This window comes from Callospermophilus lateralis, chromosome 4 (genome assembly GCF_048772815.1).
Source record: "Callospermophilus lateralis isolate mCalLat2 chromosome 4, mCalLat2.hap1, whole genome shotgun sequence".
In the NCBI taxonomy this organism is placed as follows: Eukaryota; Metazoa; Chordata; class Mammalia; order Rodentia; family Sciuridae; genus Callospermophilus; species Callospermophilus lateralis.
Genome location: NC_135308.1, coordinates 150,503,538 through 150,517,899, shown reverse-complemented (window position 1 = coordinate 150,517,899; position 14,362 = coordinate 150,503,538). Strand labels below are relative to the sequence as shown.

The 14,362-nt window shown below is 34.4% G+C and overlaps 1 protein-coding gene across 2 annotated transcripts in view; it reads right to left on the bottom strand.

Moving 5' to 3' along the window:
• The window catches only part of Hcfc2 (host cell factor C2), a 63,224-nt gene that overhangs the window by 35,143 nt on the left and 13,719 nt on the right, over positions 1-14,362 (bottom strand). For both annotated transcript variants that reach the window (XM_076855039.2, XM_076855038.2), the window contains exons 8-12: positions 10,484-10,651; positions 9,424-9,476; positions 4,756-4,930; positions 1,984-2,187; positions 1,125-1,198 (exon numbers count right to left, since the gene is read on the bottom strand). In XM_076855039.2, coding sequence (XP_076711154.1) covers positions 1,125-1,198; positions 1,984-2,187; positions 4,756-4,930; positions 9,424-9,476; positions 10,484-10,651 — 674 coding nt within the window. The remainder of the gene's footprint in view (positions 1-1,124; positions 1,199-1,983; positions 2,188-4,755; positions 4,931-9,423; positions 9,477-10,483; positions 10,652-14,362) is intronic.

The window sequence follows — 14,362 nt, the reverse complement described above, 5'->3', positions numbered from 1 at the left end:
TGTTATTTAGGCTATCACACATGACAAAGTGAACTAACTAGAAGAATCTTTAAGGTTAGAGAAAAAAGGAATAGCTTTAAACTTGTCTTCATTTTTTAAAGTTGTAAAAATTCTCTTCAACAACTTTATAAAACAACTGGCTCCAGCTGAAATACCAGTACAATTCTGGCTGATGCATTGCAAAACAGATTCAAAAGAAGAAAGTTCATTTTAACAATCCTTTCTTGAAAAGAATCTAAGAACACTAGGACTTAACATTCTGGAAATATGAAAGCTGATTAAGGTAAATATATGGTCGCAATCCAAAAATTTGAAAGAAAATGAAAACTACACACAATTCTTAGAAGATTCCAAAAGGTAAATGTTATTTAAAAAAACAAAAACAAAAAAACCTCTTGCTGACAACAATAAAGCTGAAATGACTCATCATAAAAAAACTAAAAAATATATATGCATATATGTATTATCCTTATATACATATCTAATTAAGACAACCTTGGTGTATTTGTGAGGCACTTTCCTAGAATTTTAAGTTTGGTGCCATGCAGATTAACTTTGGCCTTTGCCAGAGATTACTGGGTTGTCCTACGTGTATGTCAATCCAACACTGCAGTATTCTATTGTGCTCAGAGAAATACAGCCAAGTACTTTTTGTTCCATAACATAACTATCATTAAACCATTAATGTAATTTACATATCACACCACATATATATATGTGTGTAAACACACATGTATTTCTGATTTAAAAAGTAATGTTTCTTTACAGAAAAATATAGAAAGCATAAAAAGAAGAAAGTAAAAATAAGCTGTGGTGGCCCCACAAATAAAATCATGTAGCATTTTAGTGTGCATGTGTGTAGGTACATGTGAGAGTGTGAACTTATGTATTATGTATGGTTTTTACTAAAATTGGGACCACAGCATATGTATTATCATTTTAGCAAGCTTTTTCCATTAAACATTAGGAACATTATCCTATTCAACAACTTATTTCTAAATTTATTATCAATTCATTACTAAGATATAAGGACCTTTTCATGAATTTACTTAGAAGTTGCTCAACATTTAAAAAGCAACAATAATCATTTGAAAACATGCACTGTCACCAAGTAATATACTTACAGCAAATGGCATGGGTACAGCATGCATCTCTACTCGGCTAATCTTAGTTGCAGGCAGAGCACACGTTTCATCAACTAAAAATTAAACAATTAATCAATTAAGATTTATATAATTACTTAAGACACATGAAAATATAACTTAGGCAGGCATTTAATACCATAGGACTGTACAATTAAAAATGGTAAAGATGGTAAATTTTATGTTATGTGTATTTTTCAATTTAAAAAACTGAGAAAAAAATAGCTAGAGGGAGAAAATCATGGTAATTAGAAATATGAACTCTATTTGTGTAAAATTTTAGTTGTAGATGGACACAATACTTTTATTTTATTTATTTATTTTATGTGGTGCTGAGGAGCGAACCCAGCGCCTCACACATGTTAGGCAAGTGCTCTACCATTAAGCTACAACCCCAGCCCAGAAATATGAACTTGCATTCAAATTAATTCATATAGTTCATTCTTATGAGTTTGATAACCAGTTGGAAGTCCATAGAATGTATATCAAAGATGAAATAATTCCTACTGTAAAAGAATAAGAATTTATAAAATTAGAAATTAATCAAGCTGGAAGAACTGTTAATCCATGTTCTACAACTAATTTTTTATATGGAAAAAGGCTTGCTGAATTTAATCACAGTAGGAAAAATACATTCTGATTATATCTCAGTGTGTGTTAATCTAAATATTTTATGTAAGGCAGCAAAGATTATTTTATATAACATACTTAACTGAAATGCTTTATCTGCTTACACGATTCAATTCAAGATGAAATGCAATTCTCATTTAAGACAAATAAATCTGATGAATTTATATACATTAAATGGTTCAAAATACAGTATGTGAAACACATTTCAAACCTTCAGATTTGGTACTGAATGTTGTTAGTGAAGTTTCATCTTTAACAACTGCCCCATTTGTACTGGATGATTCAGTTTTAATGGTCTGCTGGGTTACCATAGTTTGTGCGCTGGAAACAGTACTGGACACCGAAGTTTCAGGGGTTACTGTTCTTAAGTCCAGGCAACTACTTAGTACACCTACATTTGCTGAAGTGTGAGGACCTAAGTTTAAAGAGAAAAGATCTATTATTAGTACAGTACCTGGAAATAACTGTGTCATACTGTTTTTATCATGTTTTCTGGTACTTTCAATTTTAAAATCATAAACATGAGCCTGCAAATGCCATCAGTATGTTTTGGTCATAAGGCATAAAATGTCCAGAAGAAAAATGCATTCTATCTATAGTGGATGTTCAACTTCTTAGCTTCCTCTTCCAATCTAAACACTAAACCACTGTTCTTGAACTCTCTATTAAACCACAGATCAAATGGTTTTGCCTCTTGTGTTATAAAAAAATTCAAGTCATCAGGCATGGATTCCAACAATTTATTGTCTTCTCCTGCATCAAACTAGAAATGGTGCCCATCCTCCCTGTCTTCTCATCCATATCAGAAGATGAGCTGAGCTTTCTCTCAAGGAAGTGTAATCTGTCTTCCCTCATATCTTGGGACCTTTGTTCATCAATCATTCCTGTCTTTTCAGGACTTTTAGATTCTTCTTTAGATTTTAGTTCTCATTACATAAACATCATTAAGTCTCTCAAGCAAGCAAACCCACATCTTCCTTCACCCAGAGTCCCCTCATGTTTCTATTTCCCCTCACTAATTCTCTGAAGAGCAATTTCCATATCCTTGATCTTCCCAAATTTTGGTTTCTAGCATACTACTCTAATGAAATGGTTTTGGCAAATGTCAATGATTGCCTGGAATACTTTTCAGTATTCATTTACTTGATCTTTCTGTAGTGTTAACAATGGTGACCATATATTCCTTTGAAAATATATTTCTATGGCTCATTCATTCATTCTACAATACTGAAGGTCTGTAATCTATCAGACATTGTGCTTATTTGCAAAGCAGGCAGGATTCATGCCCCCATGAGCTCTCTCATGTGATAGAGACATCCATACACAAAAAGGCACAAACTGTGATGTCTGAAGAAAAGGCACATACCAGTATTTTGTCTTTTCCTACCCCTCTAAGCCCCCCACTTCTCAACCTCTTCAGTTAGTTTTTCTTCTTCAAATGATGCCTTATATTCCCATGTTGCTCAGCTGCCTTTTCCCCCTCCCTTTGCATATTTTCCCTGTGCTTTAAAAACCATCATGAATCATTCACCTCCCATATATATATGTTCCAGGCACTGTACCAGTGGCTGGGAAATCTAATAGTGAACAAGTTAACAAGGTCCCTGCTCTTGTGGAACTTATATTTTAGATACTTTTTAAACTTCTAAATGTATATTTCCATCTGAGGACTCTTAGACTCCAGATCTAAGTATATAATTTCCCATTAAAAATCTTCACCAATATATTTCTTGTGTTCCTCAAAGACAGTATGTTCAAAGTTGAACCTTTCCCCAAATCTGTTCTTGCTCTGATACTTTCTACCTTGACAAAGAGAAGCATTATCCATTCTGATGTTCAACTTTATATTCAACTCACTTTTATTTGTCATATCCACCCACTTGTCAATTTTAATAAACACAGCTTTCTAAAAGTCTCTTCAATGATATATTTTCCCTACTCCATCCCATGCACTGCTTTAGTCTCTATGTACCTCCCAGTTCTGACAGAGCCCTACTGAGTCTCCTAACCATTTCCTACCATATTTCTTCCTGATGGTAAGATTAGAGAGCTTATTAAAAAATGAAACATATTCCTCCTTCACTTTCTGAAACACTCTTCAGCAGCTACTCTAAACTGCAGAGAAAAAGTCAACTGGGGAGTCTTTCTATGACACATATGAGTATAAACAATGTGCCAGGCACTGTTGCACAACCAATCTGGTTTCACCACTTGCCAAAAATTGAACTATTTAAACTTATCCAAATTATAGGAAATTATCTTCCTTGAATATTTTTATCTAACATAGACCTATAAAGATAAACAGAGATAAAAGGAATATTCATCTTGTTAAATTCGAGTAAGTGAAGAATAATTAGATTTATATCAGCTTTCAAGTTTTTTTTTTTTACAAATTAAAAAATAATCACGTTTCTATGTGAGAGATATATCAGAATGAGATTTATAAAATAATTTCAGGTACTGAAATCAGAAGAAATGCTTAATGTAAATGGCATCAGCATATGCAAATAAAATTATCACCAAGTTATAAGCTCTCATGAATGCAATGGGCTAATCAATAGTTCTTATAACTGAGCTAACTTTGAGGATAATCCAGTTATTTGCCAAACAAATATTTACTAAGTGACTACTATATTTACCAAGCACAGATCTAGGTGCTGGAGAAATACAAGTGAACAAAGTGGACAAAATCCCTGCCCAAAATAAATAATTTCAGGGCTAAGAAAATAAAATAAGTAAAGGAATAATGACACTAAACACTAACATCAAATGTTATCCAAGAACTTTCGTATACCCATAACAAGTCATTACTATTCAGGTAAGGGCCTACTAGGTATTCTCACCTTATTCTAACTAGGTGCAATATGGTAAATATTTTGAGGAAAATTGTTTAAACCACATAACATTTACTTTTTCAATGACTCTAAAACTCCCTACCATATTATAAAAAGGTTTGGTTTTATCCAAAATGTCATCTTTATACCTTCATTTTTCCTTAGCATATCCACCATACAACTATTATGATTAGAAGCATTAGATGCCAAAGAAGAATATAAAATGGCATTAGAATCTGTTGCTTTGAAATCTTGTTTGTTTTTCATTGCAGTTCCTCTCATGGCTGAATGCTCCACTTTTGTACTGTTTACTGTGTCACTGATCTACAAGAAATAAAATAGTTTACTGTAGCAAGCAATGTTCAATGAACAGAAATACATGTAAAAAAACAAGCAAATTAATTTACAAGAAAATGATTTTGAAAAGATGTTTATCAAAATATAAAACATTTTAAAACCATATTATTAATTTCTGTATAGACTTATTCTCTAAATTTTTAAGAAAATAATTTATTTTTCACTTAATCTCCATCTCAAAAGATTAGTTTTTGATTTTGTTTTCGTAGCAATGGGGACTGAATTCAGGGCACTCTCAATACTGAGCTTCACATCTCCAGCCCTTTTTCTTCTTTAAGAAAGAGTCTCCTAAAGTTGCTGAGGCTAACCTTGAATTTGCAATCCACCTGCCTCAGAGTAGCTAGGATTGCAGGCGTGCACCACTGTGCCCGGCAACAGACCATTTTTGAAGGGGAAATGAAGGGAGATTTGATTGATTGATTGCTTGATTGCTTGCTTGTCAGGGCACTCAACCACTGAGCCACACCTCCAGTCCTATTTTTTTGTATTTTATTTAGAGACAGGGTCTCACTGCGTTGCTAAGTGCCTCACCATTGCTGAAGCTAGCTTTGAACTCACAATCCTCCTATCTCAGCCTCCTGAGCTAGATTACATGCACGTGCCACTGAGCCTGGCAAGGAAGGATATATTTTAAGGGAAAATTGTGAGACAGGGTTTCATGTGAGGCTGGCCATGAGTTCCTAGATTCAAGCAATCCTCCTACCTTAACCTACAGTGAAGGTAGGGCTTTGGGCATGTGCCACCATACCCAGCTTAAAATCAACATTTTAAATTCTCTATCCAATTTTTAAATATATTCAACCACATTTTTAATTTCTAAAAGTCTGATCTTATTCTTCATTTCTTTTATAAGCCTTTATTCTTGCTTCAAAAATGTAATGCCTTCCCTAATCTCTTCAAGAATTATGCCTTTTTAAAAGACTTGGAGTTTTATTCTGGTAGTTAGTATTAAAAATAAATACTTCTGTAACAAGGGAAAGAAAATGAAAACTACTGAGTTTAACAGTCTGTTCAAATTTTTTTAACAAAGGTCAGCATGTAGATTAAAGATTTGATGACTCCTGAAAGTAAAATCTGTTCTATGGAAACTTCAAGCAAACGAATTATTCTTAATGATTGAGTTTTCCATATAAAAAAATTAATATATATCAGCATTTTTACCATTAAGCATTTTAGATAGGAATCTTCCTAATGACACTGTCTTTGCCTTCTTAAATACACTATAATGAACACATTTAAACTTTTTCAGTAATTACATAACAATACCTATTGGTCTACTAAACCATAAATGAGACCTGGCTTTGTTCAAATACACTAGTATTGCTGCTCTATTTCAGTAATGGTTTTTGTTATACCTTTATTATCAATGCTTATAATTTCTTAAGACTCTAAGATCCCAGTCTAGGGCTATACCTCAGTGATAGAACACTTGCCTAGCATGTGTGAGGCACTGGGTTTGAGTCTCAGCACTACATATAAATAAATAAAATAAAGGTCCATTGGCAACCAGAAAAAAATATTTAAAAAAATAATAAAAGATTCTTAAGATCCCTAGAATTGCCCATAACTGGTGGTGATGGTGCATTCTTAATAAATGATGAGGGTAACAACAATAATTGTACCAGGCATTGTGTTACTTATTTATAAACTCTGTATTTCACTTAATTGTCACAAGAATTTTGTAAATTGAATAATGTACTCTGTTGTATAAAAAAAACTGAAACTCAGAGACTTTATGTAATCTGAGATCTACAGTCAGGAAACCAAGAAGTAGCACAGCTAGAATTTATTTAATTCCAAAGTCTCTGTTATGGTGTCTCTACTCTTTACTTAAAATTCAAACAGTCTAACTACAATTATGTAAAATAAAATATCATAAGAGTTTTGGTTAAATCTGATAGATTAAATATATTTATTTCAGTATATTCCCCCAAAAACCCAATTCAAATACTTAGAAATGAAGTATAAAAGTATAAATACATAAGGAATAAGAGTATGGTAAGGGAGACGATTGTAGGTAAGATATAAAGTAGAAAAAGCTGGACGCTAAGAGCCTAAAGGGAAAAAGTCATTAAGATGCAAACCATCTGTGCTGCAGGACCCAGGAAGATATCAGGTCTGAAAAGGCAGAAGTACAGAAGCAAGCCAGGGAAGGAACCCTGGAGGCCTGTCATAAGGCAGCCTGTGCGCATAGTGCTGAAGACCAGCTAGGCTGTCTCTGCATATTAAGCCAGAAGAATTCCTCTCTCCCATTCTAACTGAAGAGGGGAAGTAAGCAGGCAGGTTGATATGTGAGGCTCTAGTGTCCCTCAAATAAGGGTGGTGGTGACCCTTTAAGCAGTCATGCTAAAAATGGGAATTAAGTGTAAGTTCACCTGTAGAACAGAGAGACTTACTACCCCATTCCTTTACTTCACTCCTAAAATACTGATGACCAGACTTAGAACCCCCAGGCAAGAAGCTAGAAAATATTTGTGAATTCCCACCCAATTACCCTTAGTAGCAGACCTTATTAAGGTCTAATAATCAATAAACATGCATAGAGTCTCCAATCTCTTCTTTCAGCCCTCACTTGGAACATAAGAGGACAGCCAAACTCACAGACCATTTAATGACAACCTCTAATGAAAACCTAAATTTTAAAAATATAAGGAAACTTGAGGGCTGGGGCTATAGCTCAGTTGGTAGAGTGCTTGCCTCGAATATACAAGGCCCTGGATTTAATCCTCAACACACACACACACACACACACACACACACACAAAGACACTTGAACAAAAAGAAATATTGCAGAGCAGAATAAAACTCCAAATATTTTAAAAAGGCATAATTCTTGAAGAGATTAGGGAAGGCATTACATTTATGAAGCAAGAATAAAGTGCTTATAAAAGAAATAAAGACCGGGCTTTTAGAAATTAAAAATGTGGTTGAATATATTTAAAAATTGGATAGAAAATTTAAAATATAAAATGAAAGTTTTCAGAAAGTAGAAAAAGAGATTAACAGTAAAATTAGAGGCCCAGTTCAGGAAGCCTGTTGTTCAACAGGAATTTTAACGAATTTTTAAAAATTAACAAAGCATTAGAGGAAAGAAATAATCAGCAATGAAAGCCTTGAGTTTCCATAACAGTGGGGCCCACTAAGTGCACAGCATATCTCAAATGAAGACACATACCCTAAAGCATCATAGGTAAAATTTCTGAAAACAGGATAAAAGGGATAAAATTAGGTCATATATTAAAGATTAGGAAGCCAGATGATAACAGTAACAGTGAATGCTAAAAGACGGGAAGGTGGCAGGGGATATGTCTTTAATTTTCTGAGAGAAGTTTCCAGTTTAGAATTCTTTTTTTTTTTTTTAGTTGTCAATCGATGTTTATTTTATTTATTTATATGTGGTGCTGAGAACTGAAACCCAGCACCTCACACACGCTAGGCAAGTGCTCTACCATTGAGTCACAATGCCAGCCCCTCCAGTATAGAATTCTATAGCCCAACCCAACTATCAGTAAATAAGGAAATTTCTGGATGCACAAGATCTCACAATGTTTACCTTTCATAAGTCATTACTCAAGAAACTACTGGAGGGAATACTGCAACAAAACAAGAGAAAACACCAGAAAAGAGGAACAAGATCAGGAAGCATGGATCCTAGCATAGGAAAAAGACACTATGATACTGATAATTATGATGGTGACATTCACAGGTAAGTTATAAAAGTGCTTTGAATATTGTTCCTTTCTTATACAATTGTTTTTCCTGGTGTTAACTGCCTCACTTTATTTATTTTATTTCTTTATTTACAAATTATAAAGTGCTTCATGGAAGCTAATGAATAGCTTACTAAAATTCATTAGTGTTTTGCAAATTGTTATCTATACCAGGAGACTCTTTTCATAGAAAATGATGTAGGTATAGACATATTAGTTTACTTTTCTTCTTGCCTATCATTAATTCATACTCAAAATCACATACAGAGGTATTCAATTTAGCAACTGATATACTGTGGGGAAAAATATATATATAATAAAGAATATGTTTATGTACATATTTAAAGGATATACATGTATTTATTATATATAGGAAAGTTCCAAAACAGATCTGTAAATATGAATAGTCTCTGATATTATATATAATGAGGGTGACCTTCTCTTAGACAGGGATTCTTAATTCAGGCCACTATCACAACGGTCTGTAAAGCTTTCTTTCTTTCCTTTTTTTGCGGTGTTAGGGGATACAAGCAAGGGGATTCACATGCTAGGTAGGCACTCTACCAAGGAGCTACACCTCCAAGCTCTGAAGCTTTCTTTAAAAACAGAGCTGTCCGGGCATCTCAGAGATAATTCTGATGTGTACCAGAGTTGAGGATCCCTGTTCTAAAGTAATGCACTAAAAATCTTAATAAAAATTGGGACTTTAACAATAAACATTCAATTGCCATCATAAATGTGTTAACTTACACTGTTCGGAAGGATGCTATTACTGCCTTGTCTGTGAGGGTCCACTCTGCCTCCTGTGGGAATGACAAAGTTCAGACTGATATGCTCTTGATGAATATCAGTGAAACATATTATTAATATATTCTTTAAAGTTATATATTAAAGATTTTTTAAATAGTACTCTCTCAAAATTTATCTGTTTTCTTAATATTTTAACAGCTAATTGAAACTCTTTCTGGAAGACTGTGTAAAATAAAATTTGCTTTTACTTTCCAAATGCCTAATTAAAAATACATTTGAAAAAGGTGAAATAGCCAGGCACGGTGGCGCATACCTGTAATCCCAATGACTTGGGAGGCTGAGGCAGGAGGTTCATGAGTTCAAGGCCAGCCTCAGCAATTTAGCAAGGCCATAAGCAACTTGGTAAGACCCTGAATCAAAGTAAAAAGGGCTACAGATCTGGCTTAGTGATTCAATCCCCAGATTTAAAAAAAAAAAATAAATAAATATTTTTGAAAGCTAATCAAAAACATCTCCTGAACTCAAGAAACATCAATTTTTAAAGTACATTAAAATGAACTGCAGGAAAAAAAAATCTATTCTGCACATCTATCCATTCTGCTGCACATAATGGTACAACAGCTAAGTTTCAGAGCTGAAACTCAACATATAAACTTACCATTGGACCATAAAAAAATTCTAATATCTTTATTTATTTTTATGTGGTGCTGAGGAGCAAACGCAGTGCCTCACTCGTGCAAGGCGGGTGCTCTACCACTGAACTATAGCCCCAGCCCTGGATCATAAAATTTCTTAAACCAAGCAATTAATACTCTTGCAGTAGAGTATTTTTTTTGTGTGTGTGTGTAGTGCTGAGGAATGAACCCTGAGGCACTTTACCACTGAGCTACATCCCTAGTCTTTTTAAAATTTTGAGACAGGGTCTCACTATATTGCTCTAACTTGTAATCCTCCTGCCTCAGTCTCCTAGTCACCAGGATTATAAGGTGCACCACTGAGCCCAGCTGCAGTATACTTTTTAAAGTATACATGGTTTCTATAACCATGACTTTCATTTTACCTGGCATATTTAATGCTGCTGAAGAATCTGACGGTGCAGCTTGGTAAGGCAAGTCTGTATTCAGCTGCAAAAGATAGCCTTCAACGGTAGGTACTTCATCCCACTTGACATGGAAAGAGTTGGTAGTAGCTTTGATCAACTGTACTTGTGATGGTGCTGGTGGTTTCTCTAAAGAACAATATTAATATTACACATTTTAGTTTCAAATTTAGTATCAACAGTTTGCCTTCAAAGTTTATGTGGACTGTAGCTTGGAAAACAAAAACAAGGAACATATCTTTTTTTAGCAAGAGAGAGAAAATTTACTCATATATACATAGCTATAGTCGATCAGATGAAAATAGTCTGAGGTTCAGATTCTGTTTGTTTTAATTTTTTTTTAATATTTATTTTTTACTTATAGGTGACACATATCTTTATTTTATTTATGTGGTGCTGAGGATCGAACCCAGGGCCTCACGCGTGCTAGGCGAGTGCTCTACCTCTGAGCTACAATCCCAGCCCCAAGTTTAATTTCTTTTTAAAAAATATTTTTAGTTGTAGATGGACACAACACCTTTATTTTATTTACTTATTTTTATGTGGTGATGAGGATCGAACCCAGTGCCTCATACATGCGAGGTAAGTACTCCATCACTGAGCTACAACCCCAGCCCTATTTGTTTAATTTCTTATACAAATAAATCTACAGGGCTAGGGTTGTGGCTTAGTGGTAGAGTAATGAGGAAGTAAACTATGAAAAGGGCAAATGTGGGATCCAGGAAACAGGGAATCCAGCACAGGTGTGAGGTAAAATATAACTCCAGTAAGATGATAAAGACTCTAGGATGATAGCTGTGCTGGATTTGTAGAGGGCAACCATCCCAGAGTAAGGCAGGAGAACTCTCTTCAAAATGTTGAATTTGAGGGGCTGGGGTTGTGGCTCAGTAGTAGAGCACTCACCAAGCATGTGTGAGGCGCTGGATTCAATCCTCAGAACCACATAAAAATAAATAAATAAAATAAAGGTATTGTGTCCAAATACAACTAAAAAGATAAATAAATAATTAAAATGATGAATTTGGTAGAATATCTGATGCATCTAACCATAATGAGAGAAGATTTAACAAATAACAGAGTACAGATTGAACTAGTGGTACATGCGTACAGATCTAACATGAACAAAACAGACAATTTGCTCCATGGCAAACAGAAAACCATACAAGGAAGATTCAAGTATAAATAGTGTTTATACAGTCATAATGTAAATACTAAATACTCATCTAATGAAACTCTGGGGTAGTCATATTGAAAGATAGGAGATGGAAAAAGTATAGAAGAGAGGTGAGGTATTGTGGGAAGAGATCCTTTAATTTTCATAGTAGAAAGTGGGTATATTACACCAAAACTGGAAAACAAACAAAGAAAGTAACAATATATGCATGCAATAGTAGAGATGTGGAAGTAAAGGATCTCGTTCAACAGAGTTGAAAACAGATGCTTATAGAAGCAAGAAAAAACAGGACTGCTATTTTTCATGAAAAGTCATATTACGGAGTTCTAGTACTCATTTAAATATGATCCAATGTATAAAGTTTAAAAGTGAAAAAGGCAAGATAAATATCCCCTACCTCCCCCAAAAAGTGATGATAATTTTCTCAGCAAATTATTCAGGCTAAAAACTTCACCCTTACTTCTTCTCTTTCTGTTACCTGCCACACCCAAATTCTGCCCTTATGGCAGTGGCCATGATTACTTTTAGAGGAAATATTGGTGTCTAAAATCTTTGATTAAAAATCTAGCCACTCAGATCCAATGGTTTACATACTTTTAAAGTCACAGATCCCTTAGAGAATATGTTTAAAGTGATATATATTTCCTACAGAGTGAAATTCATCAAGTACACATATTTTTTATTATTTTTATTTTTAGTTATAGAGAGACTCAGTATCTTTATTTTGTTTATTTATTTTTATGTGGTGCTGAGGATCGAACCCAGTGCCTCACATGTGCAAAGCAAGCACTTTGCCACTGAGCCACAACCCCAGCCCCATGTACACATATTTTTATCCTTGGATTTTGGTTACTAATTCCCAGTTTCATAGATCACTCGGTATGTTGGAGTTTTCATATTTCTCTCCTGCTTGTTAGGATGGGCTTCTTCTGTAGAAATTATTTAGTCTCTAGCTTTGTTGTTCCACTTATTATTTTTTCAACTATCTTAATTTTAACATTAAACTGTTTTATATTACAAAAGTAGTACATGCTACTGTAGAAAAGAGTGATAAGTTAGAAAACTGAACTCAAATCTCACCTCTCAAATAATACTTATGTGTGTCAACTTGCTAATTTTTTATTTACACACTCAAACTGGAGTCCAGGTTGGGGCTGTGGCTCAGCAATAAAGTGCATGCCTAGCGCTCGCAAGGCGCTGGGTTCAATCCTCAGCACCACATTAAAATAAATAAATAAAGGTATTGTGTCCAACTACAACTAAAAAAATTAAAAAAAAAAAAAAAAAAAAAACAACTGGGGCTGGGGTTGTGGCTCAGTGGTAGAGTGCTCGCCTAGCATACATGAGGCACTGGGTTCGATCCTCAGCACCACATAATGTAAAATAAAGATACTATGTCCACCAAAAAAAAAAAACTGGAGACGCAGGTATGTTTTATTATTTTCTTTTCCTATAATACCACAAATTACAAAAATTCTAGATCTAATGTTTACACTAATCTGTAGATCTGTTTATTCCATCAACTGTTTGTTTGATATCATTTTAAACTTAGCCTGGTCTAAATTCAAGACAGTTTTCTCCATTCAACACAATCTCAGCAAATTATTCAGGCTAAAATCTTCACCCTCAATTTTTCTTTCTGTTACCTGCCACACCCAATTTATCAGCCAGTTCTGTCAACAGAATCCAAAATATATCCTGAGCTTACCCATTCTTCCCCTTCTGCACTGTCTCCACTACAGCCTAAGACAGTTGTGATTACTGCAAGAGCCCCCTAACTTGTCTCCCTGTATACACTTTTGCCCTCACAATTTATTTTTCACACAATTGCCAGTGTCCATTCCCAGTGTCCATCCAATCATATCACGTCTCCTTCAAACTTAAACATATCTTACCACTGTATTTTTAAAACAATTTACAAGTACACAAAAGGCCATGGGTTCAATATCAGTTATCACAAAAATAAATAAATGAATCAGTCAATGAATAAACAATTTAAAATCTACTATGGCATTCAAGGACCTTCATGATCTGTCCCATGGTGATCTCTAACTTCCATTATTACAATCTTCTCTTTGTTTAACTGCTCAAATCTATTCCCAAATATGCCAAATCTTCCCATCTATGGGCTCTTGAATTTGCTCTTCACTCTTCTGCAATAATTTCCCCAGATTTTTAGGTGGGTAGCTCCTCCTCACCATTTGGAACACATCCCATATATCATCTCTTCAGAGGCCTTTTCTGACTACTCACTCTGAAGCAGCTACCAGCCTCAATTCCCAGTACCTCCAAGTACTATCTCATGTCTCCACATGCTTACCAGAAATGGTACTTATTTTGTTCATTTGCTTGACGTACTATTTGTTATCCCCCGCCCTCACACTTTCTCATAATGTAAATCTGTGCAAGTAGGGACATTACCAGTATTGTTCACTGTTGTATTCTCAGCACTTAAAAAGCAATTTTTGCATCACAGCTGTCAGTAAATATTTATTGAAAATGGATGTGAGTTTCACGTTTAAAAAATTCTTGGTGCTCTAACACTTTAAGAAAAACCCACTTTAATATGTGGTAATTTCAGATCTACAGAAAAGATGTGAAGATAGTACAGTGTTGCCATCTACCTTTTCCCCAACATTTGCTAAAACTAAGAAATTGCCACTAAT